General features: G+C 48.0%; 1 protein-coding gene across 3 annotated transcripts in view; it reads left to right on the plus strand.

Annotated features, from left to right (window-relative positions):
* CARNS1 (carnosine synthase 1) overlaps positions 1-14767 on the plus strand; it is a 32385-nt gene extending 17618 nt beyond the window's left edge. For all 3 annotated transcript variants that reach the window (XM_081002994.1, XM_081002993.1, XM_081002992.1), the window contains 6 exons: positions 5041-5528; positions 5801-6002; positions 6766-6851; positions 7368-7599; positions 9209-9480; positions 11656-14767. In XM_081002994.1, the coding sequence (XP_080859120.1) occupies positions 5041-5528; positions 5801-6002; positions 6766-6851; positions 7368-7599; positions 9209-9480; positions 11656-12888 (2513 nt within the window). In that variant the 3' untranslated portion in view covers positions 12889-14767. The remainder of the gene's footprint in view (positions 1-5040; positions 5529-5800; positions 6003-6765; positions 6852-7367; positions 7600-9208; positions 9481-11655) is intronic.
* Positions 14768-20546: the final 5779 nt, after the last annotated feature.

Below are 20546 nucleotides of genomic sequence, written 5' to 3' on the forward strand. Positions count from 1 at the left end.
GTCAAGCTCTAATGTCATTACACTTCACATGTAATCACATCATTAGCATTCATGGAATTAGTTAATTTAATACACATTTTAATAAATAAAAATACTGTTTATACCTACAGTAATTGTAGAAATAAAGAACATGACTATACAAAGACGTATCTACACGTTAGGCCCTTAACATTGCCAAAATTTTCTTGTTTCAGCCACAGAGTTTATACAGGTGTAAATAACATTCTGTAGCCAAGGGATCAGTGCCCCTTTCCCAAGCTTCAATTTTATTTGGAACTGTGGCATGTGGGGAAATGGTTAAATATTCTTTCCTCCTCCCCTGGCTGCATCTCCAGTCATGATTGCCTTCCCCCTCCTCAATTGCAATTTAGGGTGGAAAATAAAATAAATGGGTATAAAGGCAGCACCATTTGGAAAAGGGAGGGTTGATTAAACTGATAAGAGTGGGTTCCTAGAGAGGGCAGATGGACCATAGAGAAGGAAATGGTTAGAGCACAATCTATGGAGGCCATTACCAAACTGTAGGCTGGAAGAGCTGGATTATGGGTTACCTACGCCTGAGGAAACGGTGCAGCTGTTCCATTGTGAGAAAAAGTAATGGAAGCTGACTTTTTGATCAGTGGCATGCAAAAGCCCTGTTAAAAACAAGTCAACTCTATGCTCAGCATAGAGGCAGTTCCAGAAGATGGGGAATTTGCTATCACAATTCCTATACAAACAAAACAGGCAACTTGATAGATAAAAACAAACTATTGCTCTCTCAGCCTTATTGAAGTGACATGTGCACTGGATTGGATCTTTTTCCCCAACCCAGTGAAATCGGATTCAGTCATGACAAATTTTGATTTATATATCTGAGCTTGAAATATAATTATTGTATTTACAAGTACATTATAACAGACCACTTCATTACAAACCCAGTGCCTGAAATTCATCAGAATGCTGTCTCTAGCTGCAATCCTGTCTCAACCAAGCTATCTGGCTATGCATGCTTCTTAGAGACTCTCTTGGGCAGCTGCTGCGCTGTATTCCTGGCATTCTTCCCGTCTCTTCTCAGAGGCCGAGACAGGCTGGTGGTAACCAGAGCTCTTGTGGCAGCTGAGCTGCTCAGATTTCCCGCTGGCTAAAGTGCATATAGAAGAACAGGGCTGGAATAAACCAGAAGGTCAACTCTCCAACCTCCCACACCAAGGCACAATCCCTCCACCCTTCAGCCTCCCATAGGGCTTGGCAACTCTTTGTTCGGATCAGTGAATGCTCTGGCACCATTTCTGCTGGGATTCCGAGGGCTAATTCGCACTTTAAAAGTGCCGGATTCTCAATGGCAGAATACACATGCAACATTGGGTTCTGGGAAAGGATCAGGTACCATTTCTGTGTTCAGGGCATGGAAATCCAGCCTCTAAAATGCACACAATCTGCTTGCAATTAAGACTTCATCATATTTTTATGTTGCTGTTTAAACTAGAATTGTGTGTGTGAGAGAGAGAGAGAAAGAGAGAGAGATCGTTCAAAAGGTGACCTCTGTATTTTGAAGCCAGACTGGACAGCTCCCAGCTGCAGGGAAAATTAAAGGTGTGGTTTTAGAGCAGGGCGTATCCAAATAATGCCCCCCCCCTCCTTTTTTTATGTTCTGAAAGTGCTGTGGTTTCCTAGAGCTAATAACTAGCCCAACCTATGAGCACTTGTAGAACTGAAATTATTCAGTCTCTTTCCCAGCTGACAGATACAAGAGTGGCTTCTGTGGCCTCGTAGCTTTCAATCATCTATCTGCTAAGGTGGCAAGGAAATGAGTCTTAATAATGGAAAGGTCTGCACCCGAAAGTCTTCTGGTCCTGCAGTCCAGCTTGATCTCCAGAGCCCTCCATAGTCACTGTGTGATGAGAGGGCTCCTTCCTACTTTACCTCCACTTCTCCCTGTGTGTATTAATTCCACGTGGTTTTATTTTCTAGTATTGTCATGGTATGGGAACGTGGTGACCTCTGTACAAAGACAAGGTCTTTTGTGCTGTCCGACACATATACACTTAGAAATAGATTTGCCCAGCGTAGCCGCTAATTTTGGTACCAGCTAAAATAGCCATTCCCAACATGGCTGGTGAATCTCAAGCGTAAGCGTGTGACACGGGTGGGAATAGCTTTTTCCTTCTCTAGTGCAGTTGTTGCCCCGACTGTTAGGGGAGGGTTCTGCATGTGCTGCTTCCCTACAGCAGCAGATTATGAGGAAAGGGTCGTCCCCCCCGCTCTGTTTAGGTCTTCAGACAGACTACAGTGCATGTACAAAGAAGCAGGGTTGCATATGCTGTCCCCATTCAGCCTCTCTGTGTTAGGCTGACTGTACAGATTCTACAAATGCTGAACATACACACAGCTCCCTCCCTGCAACTATCGGGAATCCTGAGGTTCCACATGATCAGTTTGGGAGACTGAGAGTAGGGACTGCTCTTTGGAAGGCTGTAGCTCAGTGGCTAGAGCATCTGCTTTGCATGATCCCTGAACCCACGTTGAATCCCCAGCATCTTCAGGTAGGGCTGGGAATGTCCCCTGTCTGAATCCTAAAGAGCTATTGGCAGTCAGTGTTGTGACAATTTTGAGTTAGATGTAACAGTGGCCTGGCTTGGTATAAAGCTACTTCCTGTGTTCCATCTGAAAATGACCAACGTCTAGAGGTAAAGTGAGGGCTGCATGCCTCTCTCAGTGCTGCTGGCGAAGTGGAAAAGGGCAAAGTTTCCCTAAGGCCACCTTCACACCATACATTTAAAGCACTACGATACCACTTTAAATAGTCATGGCTTGCTTCCCCCAAAGAATTCTGGGAGGTGTCATTGGCTAAGGCCCTCAGGCATGGCCAAACTTGGCCCTCCAGCTGTTTTGGGACTACAATTCCCATCATCCCTGACCACTGGTCCTGTTAGCTAGGGATGATGGGAGTTGTAGTCCCAAAACAACTGGAGGGCCAAGTTTGGCCATGCCTAGCTAAGGGTGCTGAGGGTTGTTAGGATGCCCCACTCCCCTCCCAGAGCTACAATTCCCAGAGTGGTTAAACTATAGATCCCTCTTCACAGGGAACTCTGGCATTGTAGCTCTGGGAGCTGAACGGGTTCTCCTCTCAGAACCCATAACAAACTACAGCTCCCAGAATTCTTTCGGGGAAGCCATTTCTGATTAACGTGGCATCAAAATCCTTCAAAAGTATGGTGTGAATGCGGTCTAAAAGAGTTAAGAACTCTGCATCCCTTTAAATTAGATTAGGTAGGAGGGACAGTGGATATGCCTCAGGTTACTGCTGCCCGAGGTGAGACATTTCTGAAGGATGGAGCAGCTGCGTTACTGCAAGGCACTTCATTGGAGGTGAAGTGGCTTATAGTGCTGCTGTGTGAGGGAAGGTTTTTTCCTCTTTGCCTCCCCGCTGCCAGAGTATGAGAATTTGGTTACAAAACTGGAGGATTTTGAAACTCTGTCTTAATGGACCAAAACTGATAATCTGACAGCTCAGTTGCAGGTATGGCTGGCTTAGAAGATAAGAAGTGCTTCTCCCCGCCCCCAGTGCTGTGGGTTAACACACACATAATATCTCAGTAAGGGAGTGTGTGATGGTGAAGAGTTTCTCTTAGTTTACTTTTACTTTGCATGATGAAAATCTTTTCTGTGGGTCAAAGGAAATGCCTCACCCTTCCATCTGTTGCCGTGGAACTGGAGGTAAACAAAAGGGTGTGGGTTTAGTTTCAGATAGCCAATGCATAAAATGAGAAACCAAAACAAAGAAGCATATATATATCCACACAGAGGCAATAACCTTCAACTTTGTAAAGTAATGCATTTATAGTTGAAGGTTTTGTCTTATCTAAGTATATCTTCTATATTTTGGGCATGCTCCCCTCCTCAACTTTGGATTGAATACCGCATTACTGACTAGTTTCGGACGGGGGACGACGACCCCTGAAAGATTAAAATGCATTAAAGATTTAAAAGATTAAAATTGGGTTGTGTTCCAAAGAGGGTGACCAGAATGGTGAAGGCTGGTGGAGAAGGCTGGGTGTATTTTGTCTGGAGAAGATTAAGGGGAGACATGATAGCAGTTTTCAAATACCTGGAGGGCTATCACACAGAAGCTGGAGTAGACATGTTCTCTGTTGCTCCAGGGGGTGGAAATTGCAAGGAAGCAGATTTCAACTAAGCATTAGGAGACATGCCCTGATGCAGTAAAAGCTGTTGGGACAGTGGAGCAGACTTGTCTTAGGAGATGGTAGACTCTTTCTTCACTGGAGGTATTTAAGCAGAGGCCGGACAGCCATCGGCCAGACTCTGCAGTGGGGTGCACTAGAAGTCCTCCAAGTTACCCTGCCAAGTCTGTGGTTCTAGAGCAGGACTGGACAACCTCTGTGGCCCTCCAGAGGGTTGCTGGGACTTCAAATCCCATCACTCCCAGTCTGCATTGCTAACAGAGGTGATGGGCATTGACCTTCAGCAACATCTGGAAAGCCACTGGTTCCCCCATGCCTATTCTAGAGGGTAAAATTTGACTTGTCACTTCGGTAAGCCCTAAAAGCACTGGCATTATGAACAGACCAGTTTTGCTAATGTGATATAAATGGAGCATTAGTGCCACTGGCTACTGATGGGGAGGAAATGTAGAAGAGGTGCTAATGATGTCACAACAGATGATTCCATTTCCTTTCCCCTGTTCAATCTCTCTCCATTCATAGGTGACTTATGGGAAAGCGTGACAGAGTAACACTTTCCAGAAAGCCAGAATAAGATATACTCCCGCTTAGTTGGCTCCAAGGCAGTTGTTGGGGCAGATAATCAGGGTGTTGACTACACTGAGAGCATGTAAGGCGCCAAGTCTCCCAGCTGCTGCTGATTACTCTGACGCGACTGTCGCGCAGGCTGCCACATTTTGGCAACCCCTCCCAGAACCTTGAGCAGGGGAGAGATTTTTGCCACCCTGGTCCAGCTCAGGGCACGTTTCTCTGCTGTGTGAGTCTTATCTTGCACACGCTCATGGGCTGGGTTTGCTCTCTGCCTTCTCCTCCCCAGGTAACATGCTGCTCTGCCTGTCGCCAGCCTGGCTCTCAAAGGCACCATCAGAATCCCACCCGGGAGAGTCGTCCTTGCTGGTCTTCAAGGCCGTGACCTTTGAACTCGGCGGCCGCACAACCCTGGAAGAGTTTGCACCCCCGCGCCGTGTCACCTACTTCACTGGCTGCTTTGGGCCCTGCAAGGTGCAGGGCCAGTCGGCAGCAGAACTGGCCCGAGACCTCGACTGCCCCACGGGGGGCTCAGGAGAGCTAGCTCGCCTGCTGGAGGACAAGCTCCTGACCCGCCAGCTGATGGACCAGCAAGCATGCGTGGCTGTGCCCCCCACCCTGGCCTTCACCTTCAAGCGCCCGCTGCCTCTGCGAAGTGTGACAGAGGAGCAGCGTGTCCGCATGGTGGAGCTGAGCGGCCGTGAGGGGCAGGACAACCTGCTGCAGGAGGAAATAGCAGCCTTCCTGCAGAGTGGCGCCATGGAGTCCTATAGCCAGGTGAGGAGCCCTGAACCTCAGATGGAAAGCTACAAACAGGAGGTTTGGAAAGGTGCGTTATTATATGGCAAGAGCAGTGCACTTCCTGTATCCGGGACAGGGGTTGCCAACTGATGGCCCTCCCATCAGCCCCAACTAGCATGGCCATTGGTCAGGGTGGGTGCAACTTGCAGTAAAGCAACATGCGGAGGGCCTCAGGTTCCTCACTCCTGGAATTTGAGCCAAGATAATCCTCTGAGCCTAAGTGTTGTCTCTATTGTTCTTCCTTATAGGTGGTGGTAAAACCATCAGGCTGGCGCTGGAACGGAGCCCAAGCTGTGTCATTCCATGCTAAGTCAGAACAGGGATGCGTCCTTCAAGCTGTCCTCACGCTGCTGGAGACCCTGGAAGAGGAAGAGAGCATTTTGCTGGAGGCCTTCATTCCCACTGCTCATGTGGTCCGGCCTGGCCCTCCTGACACGAACGGCTCCCCATGTAAGGGATATATTTTCATCCCTTCTCACTGAGGTCGGTCCACATAATGAACTGTCCTCCAAATTAGCGCCCACAATTATGATAGTTTACTCCATAAGTGAGTCACTCCCATTGACTGCTTCATGTCATCTCTTGCCCACTCCAGAGCATCTGAAAGAATTGCCTTGAACCAGCTATTTCCTGAAGGGATCTAAGTGGGCAAAAGATGGCATGGGCAGGTTGGGGAAGCTACCATATTGGAATCTGATAATCCTTCAGGGGCATGTTGCATTGTTGGTTGTACTCCAGACTTTGGGCCTCTTCTGATGACCTGTTTACTGAACATTCATCCCAAATTGCTTGCAGAAAGCTTATGCAGAGGTTTGATTACATCTGGTCTTTATTGACAAGTGTTCTGAGTTGTTTATGGGGTAGTTATACATCAAGGGCAATTTGTCCTGCATTCATCCCCGATTGGCATTTGGGGTATTTACATGTCTTTCCACCAGTCATTTGTTTATCCCGCACTGTCACTTTCCAAAGCACAGAAAGTATTTCTTTTAAAAGTGCATTTGTTGTGCTAAGCCAATAGAGCCCTTTGGTACCTTGTAAACGTGCAAAGCTAAAGTTCCAGCATGCACTTGAATCCCTCCTGCAAAATGATGACAGTCTGGAGGCACCCCTTCTTCTTTTCACTCCCCTCCACATGCCCCACTCCTATCAATTTGCCTCTCTGATATATTCTATCTCCCTCTCCCTCCCTCTCCTACATCTCCGATTCCAGGCAATTCATCTCCACAGCCCAATCTAGCAGTCCGAATATGTGCTGTTGTCTGCAGATCCCGAAAAGACCAGCCTCTGCTAAGCAAGGTAACCAAAGCCCACAGCTCCAATACAGATCGGGGGAAGAAAGCCCAAGGAATCCTCACTGGCAGAAAAATTGTAGCCCTGTACTGTAGTCCGTTCCTCTTACCTGTTTTCAGGGGAACAAATTGTTGGTTGAGGGCAAGGAAATAAGTGGCTCTGCCCAGTTTTAAACTGTTTTGTAGGGAAGACACACAAACACTGATTGGTATTGGTAGATTTGGGTGATCTTTTGACTCCAAAATAATGTCTTATTTGAAACCAGGCTAGCTTATTTTATCAACTGTCCCACTCACAGTCTCTAACCTTCACCTGGAAAGACTCCAGAAATCATAGATCCCGGCACAAAATCCCACAGACACCTTGCATGCACACAACCATAACCCACTGTATGAACAGAAGAAAGTAGAGAGATTCCAATTTGGACTGTTGGTATGGAGATGTTAAGACAAACTGGAGGAACAGGTGCTTGAATGACAGCAGCCCAGAGAGACTGCATGCATTTTTTTGGTTCTCTTTCAGGTAGTGTGTGGTGTGGGCCGGGCAGATAAGCCCCTGAAGCACCAGGCCACAGTGCCCCAGACTTTGGAGAGCAGCCTGCGTCAGTGGGGACTAAAGGATGAGGCCCAGATTGCAGCCATTCATGCCCAGATAAAGCAGAAGGCTGAAGCAGCCATGAAGGCCTTCATGGACATGGAAGCTGGCCTGTCAGTTGAGCAACGAGGTGGTCGCCGAGCACAAACCGACATCATTGGTGAGTTACCCTGTCAAGTCATTACGGAGGCTGCTTCTAAGACACTGTGGGGCCCTGCACTTTCGATGCCCAGAATAGCATGAGGCTATCAGCGTTCCTCAAGCCCAGTCTCCATCAGCTGTGGGGCAGCAGTGCAAAGCAGCTGCACTTAGCCATGCACCAGCAAGCAAAACTCAATTTTAATCAGCTATGGGGAAGTCCTTGCCAAGCCCTTGTGTTCAGAAATCCTTGCACTGGTAGAATGATTGGCAAAGTGTGGTGCTGAATTCCTCCTTTTGAACCAGTGGCAGGTTGGGACCCTGAAATCCCACAGCCCCAGAGATGCAGACACCTTTTTGTTCCGGCCTCTGATGTGGACATGAAACTGTCTTAAGTAATGATTCCCCAATATCTTCAGTGTATGTTTCTGGTAGTGCAAGAACCAATCCCTTAAGTTTCTGCAGCCCAGTGATGGAGCCTGAGTTGCTATCGTGGAAACTTCTGCTGTAATGCCTTCTGTGAACTCTTTGCCTCAATAAAATGCTTGAGCAACAGGTTCCTACGTCAATCATTCTTCCTAAAACCAAACAAAAAAATGACAAACCCAGTTGCTGCCCGTTAGTTACATTTTGATCTCACTGACCAGCTTATGAGACACCATTAATTCTAATTTAGATTTATTTCCCACTGTATGACGTGTACTGTACAAAACTTTTTCATCCTCTCTCTCTCACTGCCTGATGGCAGTGGCCTGCAGATGTACAAAAGCTGCATGCACACTCTTCTCCCCTTGCTTATTTTATTTATTGATTTCTCACCCCTTGACCATTCTGGCTGGGGCTAATGGGAGTTGGAGTTTAACAACATCTGGAGGACCACAGGTCCCCATACTTGGATTAATCCATTGTTCTTAGTGCACCTTTGAGGTTTCTTCTCTTTCATGCCTTTTCTGTCTTTATGACATATTTGGCCCAATAGTTCATTTCGATGAGAGATGTTCCCTATTGGCCCAATGTCTAAGACTCCAGCCTTTACGGAATGAGGGGCTGGTCCAGCTGCTCCTAGGAAAAGGGTTGCTGCCAGCTGCCAACCTCTAAGGCAAGAGAGCCAGCAGCAGCTGCAAATTTGGCCTGACAGCAGGCGAGGAAACTGGCGGGGCGAGAGGTACAGCAGCAGCGGCACAACTTCTCAGTGTGTGGAGCAGTAGTGAAAAGTGCAGATTCCACATTAGGAATCATTAGGGAAGGAATTAAAAATAAAATAAATTTTTGGAGGATAATTCTGTCAAGTTGGCCCTGTAAAAAGCACCATGTTCAGAAAGCAGGGTGGGATGCTCAGTTATCAGATCCTAGTGGGTGACAGAAGAGTACTGCTGCCTTGATGGTTTCCTGTGGGCAGGCATGTGGTTGGCAATCCATGTGAAATGGGATGCTGGATGAGATGGACCTTTAGAGCAGATCCTACCAGGGCTGCTCATACGTATAATGAAGGAGCTCTTACTTCAGTGGGGTTATTTGTTCCATCAACTCACCCTTGGGATTTGGCTAATGGTTGAGCTGACCAGAAGTTCAGTGATCTTCAGCCACACGTTCTTGATTGACAGGGCCTCCTTTGCTTCTCCTTTCTCCAGGTGTGGATTTTCTCCTAAGCTCAGAGGAACAGGTGCTGCAGCTGGTGGCCCTGGAGATGAACTCGCAGTTGTGCCTAGAGACCTGCTCCGTCTTCGAGTCCATGGGCCGGGTGGTGGGGGCTCCAGCGGGCGAGGCAGCACGCCCCCTGGTGGAGACGATGATGCGTCGCACGCAGTGCCACCTGATGGAGGGCAAACACGTGTTGGTCATTGGGGCCGGCGGAGTCAGCAAAAAGTTCGTCTGGGAGGCAGCCAGGGACTACGGGCTAAAAGTAAGATGCGGAAACCGGAGCCATGCAGCCCCCCACAGGCTGCAGGATGGACTAACTAGAGCAGCACCCCCCTAAAGCCCCCGTCCATATAATATAAACTTTATGGGTGCCATCTAAGCACAGAGAGGGGAGAAAGGCACAGCCCCCCTGCCAATCAAAAGGGCTCACCATTGTGCTATGCACTTACGCCAGTGGAGCTGGCCTGCTTGCTGCATTGCTGCTCCCCGGTCATGCTATTCTTGAGGCTGGCCATCTTATCAGGATTACTTCGAGCAGGGCATCGGACAGCCCAGTCTGGAACCAAGTTTTAAGTTGGACGAGTCACTGGGGATGGAAGTGAGTTCTTGAGGATTTCAGGCGTAGCCAGGTCTGCTTCTTTCTTAACCACATCTTGCCTCCATTTAAAAATGGTAGGAAGCAAACATGAGGCACGACTGCTGTGCGGGTTCTGGATCCCCAAGATCCCAGTCTGGCTCCAGAATCGGCCACTGTGGGATGTGACCTGCCCACTGCCAAGCAGCACTTGCTTCCTTGTTCCTGGCCTTCTATAGCAGCCAGGAGGCTTCAGAGGCTAAAGCGTCTTCTGTCACTGCTTCTCCACCACAGTGTGCAGCTGTTTAAAGTCACAGGCTAAAGGAAATGGGATGGGAGCCTTACAGCTGAGGCAGCAGGGATGCATAAAAAGAACCTTTTCAATGAAATACCCCTGCTTTGCCTCTCCCATCCCTTGTATCATTATTTATTAGACTTGTTAGTCACTTGTTAACTAAAGGTCTCCAAGTGACTTTCATTCTTACCTTCCTAAACATTGTAGTTTTGTGGCTTCTCCAAACTCAGAAGAGAAACCCTGTTCCGTTCTTGGTGCTGGGACATAACCATGCTGGTTATTGTCTCCTTTGGAGGACATGGGTGTACAGTGCAGTTTCAAGAATGAACTGTCCTGGGTTATCCTGTTTCTGGGACCTCTAGATTACCTTTGGAGCCACAAAGGGCCCCCCCTCGGAATAGGCGGGAGACTGACAAGCAGAATAGATATGGGGATAGTATGTGTGGGGAGGGGTGGTGGTGATGTTGTAATGAAATGAAAACTAAATTGGCAGGAGGAGACAGCTGGTGGTTTAGCCAGCAGCAACTAGTCCCATTTTTCTTTCAAAAGCCCAAGTGCCTTGATGCCAGTTTATTCCTCTGAGGGCTGAATTTGCCCCTGTTGGAGTCTTGCTGCCATTTTGCAGTTCAGACCCTGAACAAAACATGTTGACCAGAGTCTATGTCAACAGCTACGGTCTTCACAATGGGACAGTCTGTATCCTTTATTCTCCTGGAAAATGGCTGTGCTCTGGAGTTACTTTAAAGTGGTGGTGGGGGGAGCCTGCTTGGATGTCCCCATGTCTCTGGAGTTGCTATATGTCCCTGCTAAAATCATCATCAGTGAAACCGTTAAGGCTGCCTTACCCATCCACTCGGCTTATTTGTTTGTTTAGTTATTTACTTAAGCTATTTATATTAAGCGGTGTAACGTAAGCCTTAAAGGCACACAATGGATATGCTTATGGCTCACAAAGCCCAGTGAGCTGAATGGAGGCACCTCCCTGATGCAAACTGAATCCAGTTTAAGGAGGCACAGTGGACACACAGAGCAGAAGAGTGACTCCCTTTTGCACACACACCCATGCAACCACCTGGCTCAGCTTTTTGTTTCCGCCCTCTTGCCAGCCGGGGTCCTTCCCCAGCACCTCTTCCTCCTACACCTAGAGGACAATGTCTCCTCATTCTAAATTCTCTTGTTGCTGAAGCAGGCATGTAGAGAAGGATCAGATCCTGTCTCCCACCCCTGCCGCCAAACCTGTGGGTTCCAATGGAAGCTGTCCCACCTGAGCACAAATGGGATGCCTGCAAGATGGGGAGTTGCTGCCCATAGATTGGAGCCTACTTCCCAGGGGCTGTTGTGCCGTGCCTGGTCCCAAGGAGCTGTCCTTCTCTGGTACTGTCAGTAGTGATGCATCTCTGATTTTTCTCCCATCTTCTCTGCATCTCTGCCCTTCTGTGTCTGCCCTTCCTTCTTCCCCATCCCTGCTCCCACTCCTACCTCTCTCCTACCCCACTCTCTCTCTCTCTCTCCCCATCTCCACCCCCCTCTTTCTTTCTCGCTCTCTTTCTGATCTTTCCCATCCCCAGATCCACCTGGTGGAGTCCGACCCCAACCACTTTGCCTCCCAGCTGGTGCAGACCTTCATCCACTATGACACCACAGACCACAAGAGGGATGAAGAGCATGCCCAGAAGCTGCTGGGGCTTGTGCAGGAGCGGGGCTTGCATCTGGACGGCTGCCTCTCCTACTGGGACGACTGCATGGTCCTGACGGCACTGGTGTGCGAAGGGCTGGGCCTGCGCTGCAGCTCCCCGACAGCCATGCGCGTGGCCAAGCAGAAGAGCCGCACTCACCTGCACTTGCTGCGCCGTCGCAAAGAGGGGGCTCGCTGGCCCTCGGCAGCGCTCTATGCCGTGCCCTGCTGCCACCTAGAGAGCCACACGGATGTGGAGCGGGCTGCGAGCCACATCAGCTTCCCTGGGGTCATGAAGCTAGAGTACGGGGCCGGGGCTGTGGGGGTCAAGCTGGTGGAGGATGCACAGCAGTGCCACCTGCACTTTGACAAGATCTCCAGGGACCTGCAGGATGACTCAGACCACCCGGGCATCGGGCTGGGCTGGGGCAACGCCATGCTGTTGATGGAGTATGTCTCTGGCACTGAGCACGACGTGGATCTGGTGATGTACGAAGGGCGGATGCTGGGGGCTTTTGTCTCTGACAACGGGCCCACCCGGGTGCCCAACTTCACCGAAACGGCAGCCTGCATGCCCACCTGCCTGCCCCCTGACCGTGAGGCGCAGCTCATCCGCGCTGCCTACCAGTGCTGCTTAGGCTGCGGCCTCACCGACGGCGTGTTCAACGTGGAGCTGAAGCTGACCGCATCCGGCCCCAAGCTCATCGAGATCAACCCCCGCATGGGCGGCTTCTACCTCCGCGACTGGATTCAGGAGATCTACGGCGTGGACATCATGCTGGCCTCCGTCATGGTTGCCTGTGGGGTGGTCCCCCTCCTGCCTGCTCGCTCTTCCCCCCGCATGCACCTGGTGGGAGTGATGTGCTTGGTCTCGCAGCACTTGCAGGCCCTCAAGTCCACGGCCAGCCTGGAGACGCTCCAGGCCCTGCATGAGCGTGGCGTCATCCGCCTCAACCTGCTCGATGACGAGCTCGTGTCCAGCGAGTACGAGGAGCCCTACTGCAACGTGGCTTGTGCCAGCTCTAGCCGCCGCGAGGCCTGCCTCAAGCTGCTGGGCATCTGCCAGGTGCTGGGCATCGACTCCCCACACTACCCTGTGGCCCACTTCCTCTCGCATTTCAAATAGCCTTGGAGATATGGCTCCCTCCGTCTGGAGCTGAGCCTGGGCCTGCTCCGGAGAGGGAGCCTTGCCTGCCCCTGCTCCTAAATTAGCCTTCCCTTGCTCCCAACTCACCACTGGGGTTTGCATTATTACACAAACACCCTATTTCCTACAGTCTTTCTCAAGTGGCTGCTGTCTCCCTCAGGAAGGAGCGTGGCACCATCTGGTGCCATCTCTGGTAAGTGCCACACACACACACCATTCACACCCTTGAATGGGCTCACATCCTCCTTTTGCGGGGGGGTCCTATTCAATGCAGAGTCCCACCCTTTTTGAAGTCATCTCCTCTTCCGTTATTTGCAGCTCTGCTTAATTCCCCAACTACAACCTTGGGTCCTACATTGTTCCTCCCCGCCACCATACACAGAGGCAAGATCTCGCCTCTTCACTTTCCCTTTCTTCCGCTGGGGGAAAAGTTGTTGGCTCATGGCCAGGCATCCCCTGGAGAGATCCTACTTCATGCTTCCAAAATCAGTGGAAAGAGGGCTGGGGTCAAAAAATTATTACAGTCCCCACCAGCCACAATACTTCAGTGATCCTGCAAGAGCAAAATAGTGCAAATCTGACTCTGAGCATTCTCTCCCCCCCCCCCAACATCGAACCCCTGTATGCAAACATCTACTTACGGGAAAGTCCCGCAAACTCCTCTGCCAACCTACTGTAACAAAAGGACCATATGCAAGCCTGCAATAACAGATGTTTACAGAGCAGTAGAATGTAAGACATTAACAAGCTAGTTCCACTGACTCAGCACTTGCAAACCCCCGCAGTAACATCCTAGCGCCGCGTGATCCTTTTAGGAGCTAATGAGCATGCACAATACTGTGCTCATAAAATGACCATAGAAATAACAAGAGGGCAAACAGTGATGCTGTGGCAATCTCTGACATGCATGCTTAGGTGCTGGGAGAAGCCGCCAACCAAGTTTTCAGTGCTTGCAAGAGAAACTGCTGTAACAATCTCCCTGCAGTGTCCCAAGAGAGACCCTACAGTAGGATATTGCTGTGACAGCTTCTAAGCACCCACCAGTAACACATTAGCATATGAGAATCTCCAGTGAAAAACAGCACCAGCACTCCTGACTTACCTTAAAATAATCAGCCTTCCGACGGAAGCCCCTTCCAATGCCCCTGAAGACCCTACACTACTAAGAAACCATAGTGCCAGCATTCCTGAGTGTTTCTGCAATAACAAGCCACAACCTTGCCACCACTCTGAATTATGGTGAAGTAGTAATGCTTTGTGCATAGTCCTAGCATCCCCAAATAAGTGACATTACCAATTTAGTACCAGCATCCTTAAAAATGCCTATAACCAGCATAAAGGAAAAAGAAGCAAAAGCAGTTTTGACTGGCATGGTGGAAGAGCATCTCTTGTCTGTTTAGCACGCTAGTGGAAAACTCTGGCCCTCCAGAAGCGGTTGGACTGTGACTTCTGTCAGCCCCAACCAGACATGGCCAATGATCAGAGATGATGGGAGCTGCAGTCCAACAGCATCTCGAGGGTCCATCAGCCTACCACACTTGTTTAATAGCTCATGGGTTTCCTGCAGCTTCTGAAAGAGCAGTTGCAGGATGGAGCACCTGAAGGGCCTGGGATGACATTCCAGAGCCTGTGAGGCTTAAAATGACAGGCATATTGATCCCATTGGGGGAGAGGGGAGGCAGGAACAGAGATTCAGGGTGCCCATGATTGGGTGACTAACAGCAGGACCATTAGTTAAGTGTGCCCTCCTAACATGGGTTGGTGACCCTGCCTTCCTGCCTGCCTATCCTTCCCAACACTTCTGTAACCAGGCAGGCATAATAGTTCCTCCCCCACAATAAAATGCCGTGTAAAAACATCCAGACTGCAGAGGTGTTATTTGCACCTGCCCCAGAGCTCAATATCCAGTTGCTTATTGGCTGGTGAAAGAAAACCTGGCAGAGAATGAAGATCCGCTGAGAAGCAAGTGGACTTTGGAGGACTTCGCTGGATGGAGAAGTCTCTTCACAGCCGCCACCCCCCACCTCATGGACCTGTTCACTTCAGGGAGGCTTCCAGATGCTTCTATAAGAAGCTGCTCCCAAAGGGGGGGTGGAAAATAGCGTTCCAGAGTTTGGCTGTTCATCATCTTATGTGAAGAACAAAGACTGGCTTCATTCAGCACCCAGACCAGATGTTCTTTTCTGCACTGCTCTGCCCAAGGGTATTCTCTCCTCTGACCTAGGGTGTTTAGAGCAGTTGAACCGGAATTTATCCCCTTCCCCAATTCCTGAAAGGAAAGAGCAGCTCTCTCTTTGTCTTAAGCACTTTGCAGGTTTAGGCAGAGCTACTCAGTTGAACTGTTCTCTTTAACCAAAATGACTGAGAGGAGGGGTTTGACATTCTCCAATAAGGAGGGTGAGGTAGGTGTAGCTGTCATTCTCTTACCTTGGTTCTGCTTTAACCAACCCCTCACCTACATAGTTATGAATGACCTGTGAAAAGTAGTCTTCTCTGCTGCTTTGGAATGAATCCTGATACTTTTCAGGCCTTGCCATTGGAACCAAAGCTTCATTTGCTGGATCTACCCCACACATTTCCTGCCTTCTCTTCACAAAACTATCTTTGTACTTAACTAAGACCAGCAAGCTCGTGAATTCTAGATACAAAACGTACCATGAAGAAACCTAATTACGTGACCGGAATGCAGTAGTCATATTGAAGAGAGGGAAAGAGAGAGGGGGGAAAAGGTCTGGCAAACTTTCTCAATTTGCATTAACTTCTGCTCATGAAGTAATTCCATAATGTCATGGAATTTGTAATGCTTTTGCCGTGATGCAGCGTGAGAAAAGTGCTTCAGCAGGAAAGTGCTGGAGGGTAAAAAGTCCAAAGCTGTAAAATGAAATGGGGTAAGGGGTGCTGTTGGCAGAGGGACTGAGCAGTGGAGAAAGGGAGAGGAAGTAACTGCCAAGCCACTTCTGTTCAGCCATGGAGAATGCACAAGTCCCAGGCATTTGACATTCTGTAGCCTTAACCATTCTACCAGGGATACTGGGAGAGGTCAGAACTCAGGGAGCCCTGTCTTTTGACATCTAATCCATGCTAGTTCTTCCCTCAAAATAAGTGCCAAGGGAAGAAAAACTTGGGGTGGGGGGGAGAATATCAAGAGCACATAAAAATATTTTATTGGGCCAGTGCTTTTGTGTTCTCTTGGTTACCAAACACATCAGTGTGCTTTGTAAACGGCTCTGAATAAGCAGCATGATGTCAGGCCAGTTAAATCTTGCAGGTTTTTGTGCTGCCTTGAAATGCACTCCCCACTTTTTATCCTCTCTTCCGTTTAAGCCTTCTCTAGTTTTTCAACAGGAGTGCCAGCATGAAGGTCATTTGCTGACCACGTGGGTAGAAACAATGTTCACAATCTTGCGTGTCCTTCAGCATGTGTAACTCTATACCGTACAGGGCTTTAGCGGCAGAATACGGAGGGCTGACCAAGCTGCATGTTAACCTACATAGGTGAAGAATAAGAGCAAACTTACATGGGTCTTTATTAGTTAGGTAACATTTTAACGTATCCCCATGAGAGGATTACCCGTGTTAGAAAAATCCACGCTTCCATTGGCCTTTGAGCTGGGAGCCTACCAAATGTCTCAGATCACAATGTAACTTCTATAAATCTCTGGTGAATACCTAGTCTTCCTGCACTAAGAAGAACACTAAGATCACGATGGGTGGCTGGCCAGTGCTCCACCTCTAAAGCTGGTAATTGAAGGGGCCAGGAGCCACCTCTCTAAAGGCAGGATTTGGCACAGGAGTCTGCAGTTGCTGATTTCTATAAAGTCATATGGCAATAGATGGACTGAGATACCACCAGAATGTTTAGAACTGGACAACATATCTGGAGTGCCAAACCAGCAAATGATTTTTATTAAGAAAAGAAGACAACAGCCACAGTGTCTATATTAATAAGTCTCAATGCCATAGTGAAGGACACAACAGAGGGCTTCTAGCATAGTGGAAGAGGTTCTCTACCAATGGTGCGGAGAACCTATCTTTGTAGAAAGATAGCCCACCCAACCTTCTAGAACTAATGGGGTCTTGGGTTTCTGCATGTCAGTTGCCCTCATGCTGCTAACCAATTAACTGCAGACTTAAAAACAACACATGCTAGTTACAGAAACCACAGCTTGCTAAAGAGTAAGCAGTTAAACCAGTAAGTCTTACAGCTTTTTAAAAAGCAGAAAGGCCCTTCTCTTAACAGCTGATGTTTGGACTTCATAAAGTGAAGATACAAGGGGTATTATTTATACCCCACCCATCTGGCTGGGTTTCTCCAGCCACTCTGGGCAGCTTACAGTGCATATAAAAGCATAGTAAAACAGCAAACATTAACAACTTCCCGATACAGGGCTGCCTTCAGATGTATTCTAAAAGTTATGTAGTTCTTTATCTCCTTGACATCTGATGGGAGGATGCCACTGCCAAGATGGCCCTCTGCCTGCTTCCCTGTAACTTCTCAAAGTGTGGGAGCCGCCAGAAGACCCTCAGAGGAGGACTTTGGTGTCCAGACTGAGCAATGGGGGTGGAGATGCTCCTGAACCAAGGCTCTTTATTGGATTGATTCAGGGAGAGATGGCTCCAAAGGCATGTCAAGTCTCAGGCCCTGAGGAGCTTTAAAGGTAAGTCCCATGAATTGGCCCTGGAAGCTAACAGAATGACGGTGCAGAGGCCACAAGACTAACTGAATATGCTAATGCCTCCCAGAGTCCATCAGGAGATGAGCAAGAATATATTCCTGCAGTTTCTTGGTGATCTTAAATGGAAACACCACAGGCCGCATTGTAGTAGTCAAGCTATAAAAGCATGCATAAATGTAGGGGAGTACCTCCAAAAAGCAGAGTCTATGTAACGGTCACCATTGGTAAAAGTTTCCTCTGGCTACCACCAATACTTCCTTATCCAGGAGTTGGATCCAGAACTATACCTAGATTACAAATGTATTCAAATCGGGATATCTCCACCACATCCATCATGGACACACTAATCACTTCTACAGCCTAGGTTTACCCCACCAGCAGTATCTTGTCTGGATCCCTTTGGCTTTTCCCCTCTAGTCCACTCCTTCACAACCTCCAGACACTGGTTGCGTCAGCCTGTCAGTCCTGACTAGCTAGTGATACAGAATTCCAAGGCTGTCCCAGTGCCTTCATAGATGATGTAGACATTAAGCGGCATTAATGAGAAAAAGTATTCTGGAACACCCCATGCCAAAGAGCATCACAAACAACAACCCTTTGAGGGTGGGAAAACAAAAAAGGAAAAATGCTGAAAAGCCAGCTCCAAAAAGCTAGCTGTTCTTCCCATCTGATCCAAAGTATCAAAAGCCACTGAGAAGGCTAACAAGATCAACAGGGTAATAAAGAGGACTCTTGAGGGTTGCTAAAACTACCACGGAAAAACCCAACAGTAAAGAGTCAAGGAAATAAGTTTCATCTAGAAATGTTTAGCTCAGAAGACAGGAGATGAGGGAATGGACTTGATTGCTTTCATAAGGGGCAAAAAAATGCCATAAAGAAGATGGAGTAAAGTAGTACAAGAAACACACAAAATAGATTACTTCTTCATAGCACACATACTTGAAAACTACTGAATTTGCTGCTAGGAAATGTAATGACTACTGACTTGCATGGCTTTAAAAGGGGTGTGCAGAAATTAATGGAGGATAAGTCTCTCCATGGCTTCTAGCTACAATGGCTGTGTTACTTCTAGTAGAGGTAGTATGTCTACTAGATGCTGTGGAATACAAGTGGGGAGAGTGCTTTTCTGCTCTCATGTACTACTTGTGGGCATCTGTCAGCCATCCACTTGGCCACTGTGAGAACAGGATGCTAGGCTAGATGAGTTTTTGGCCTGATCCAGCTGGACTCTTACGTTTGTGGGGACCCATCTATACCTACAAGTCTTAACATCTTTGAAAAATCCCAACATCACAGTGCAGCTGTAATCAATGTACTGGCGATAACTGCTGAAGTACATGGGAGATTGTTTTTGGAATTTATAGACTGCTGGAAGTAATAGAATGTCATTCCTGCCCCCCACTTGCTGATCATGTAAAGTTTACATATTTTCCCTCCTTTCTGATTAGGTAAAGATTGTTGCCATTTTCCAAAAGCGGCAACAGGCATCAGAATTGATATGGCTGGTGGAATTCCTGCTGCCTGTGCTTTACACATGCACCCATGTGGAAGTCATCTTTCTGCAATACAATTCCACATGGTGTGTGAATTTTGCAACCATGTGGTCAGGGCAGATTATGCGGGGCTTTCCCCTGCAACCAGCAAACTACCCAAGCTATCTGACTCACCCTCATATTTGCATAGGTTAATAAAATTGTAGAGTTGGAATGTTTCCCAAGGATCATCTAGTCCAATTCCCCTGCGATGCAGGAATCTCAGCTTGCAGGTCCAAGCCACATGACATTGCATCAGAGAACAGTGGAGTGGCTTCCATGTGGAATTCAACCAATGTTATGGACGCCTCTTAACATCTATTAGCACCTGTGAAAGCAGGTGACAACCAATCTCATCATGTTACACTTCATTTGATGTCATGTTACAGTAAAAAAATACGTCTGATTCTAGTTCATCAACAATGGAGGCTTTGAGCTGCATATATGGGCTACCAGAAAGCAGCTACAGTAGTTTCTAATTCCACTTCACTAGCACAATAATTAACTCTTCTTAACAGCAATATGTCAAAATCAAACCTTCTAAGCTTACTTGATCTCTAGAGGTAGATGGACACATTAAAGGCCAGTCTGTCCCAGTACAGTGGTACCGCGGGTTACAGACGCTTCAGGTTACAGACTCCACTAACCCAGAAATAGTACCTCGGGTTAAGAACTTTGCTTCAGGATGAGAACAGAAATCGTGTGACAGCGGCAGTGGGAGGCCCCATTAGCTAAAGTGCTTCAGGTTAAGAACAGTTTCAGGTTAAAAACGGACCTCTGGAATGAATTAAGTTCTTAACCCGAGGTACCACTGTACTACATGGGGATGGATCTAAGTCCATCGTGTCCTGTTCTTTAAAGTGTTTGCACATTGTTAGCCATGTTTCTGCTGTATAATTCACTCTGAGAGTGAGAGTGGCAAGAAGCCCTGCTAACCACTCCAGGCTGTGGATGGCTGGAAGACTTCCCTGGGTCTTTAAAAAAAAAATGGGCACAGAGGAAGTGCTGTAGCACTCAGACCATCTCATAAAGGAATCCACTGTAAAGTGGACTCATGATTCTATCCAAATCTTGATTTTCCCAGATGAGATCCAGTAACTCCAATTTGGAATCTGAATTCTGTGGATTCCTCCCTGCTAAGAGCTTTCAACTGCATGTCTCTAGTTACACACCCACACACCCAACTAATAAACTCCACATAGCACTTAGTTGCAATCTCCTAATCCACAGGCACCATTTTAATGCAAACACCAAATTTATCCACTGTTTTTGCAATAGTAGCTTCCAGCTCAAAGTTTTATATACTCGAGAGCTGTTTAGAGCTAAGAGCTACTGCAGTAATAATCCTGTCTGTGTACACTGTACACGCTTTGTTTTTTGGAATCGTAACCATTGTGGATTAAACCAAAAGTAGTGGTTTGAAGCCCTA

Source organism: Podarcis pityusensis (genome assembly GCF_964106645.2).
Source record: "Podarcis pityusensis genome assembly, chromosome: 1".
In the NCBI taxonomy this organism is placed as follows: domain Eukaryota; kingdom Metazoa; phylum Chordata; class Lepidosauria; order Squamata; family Lacertidae; genus Podarcis; species Podarcis pityusensis.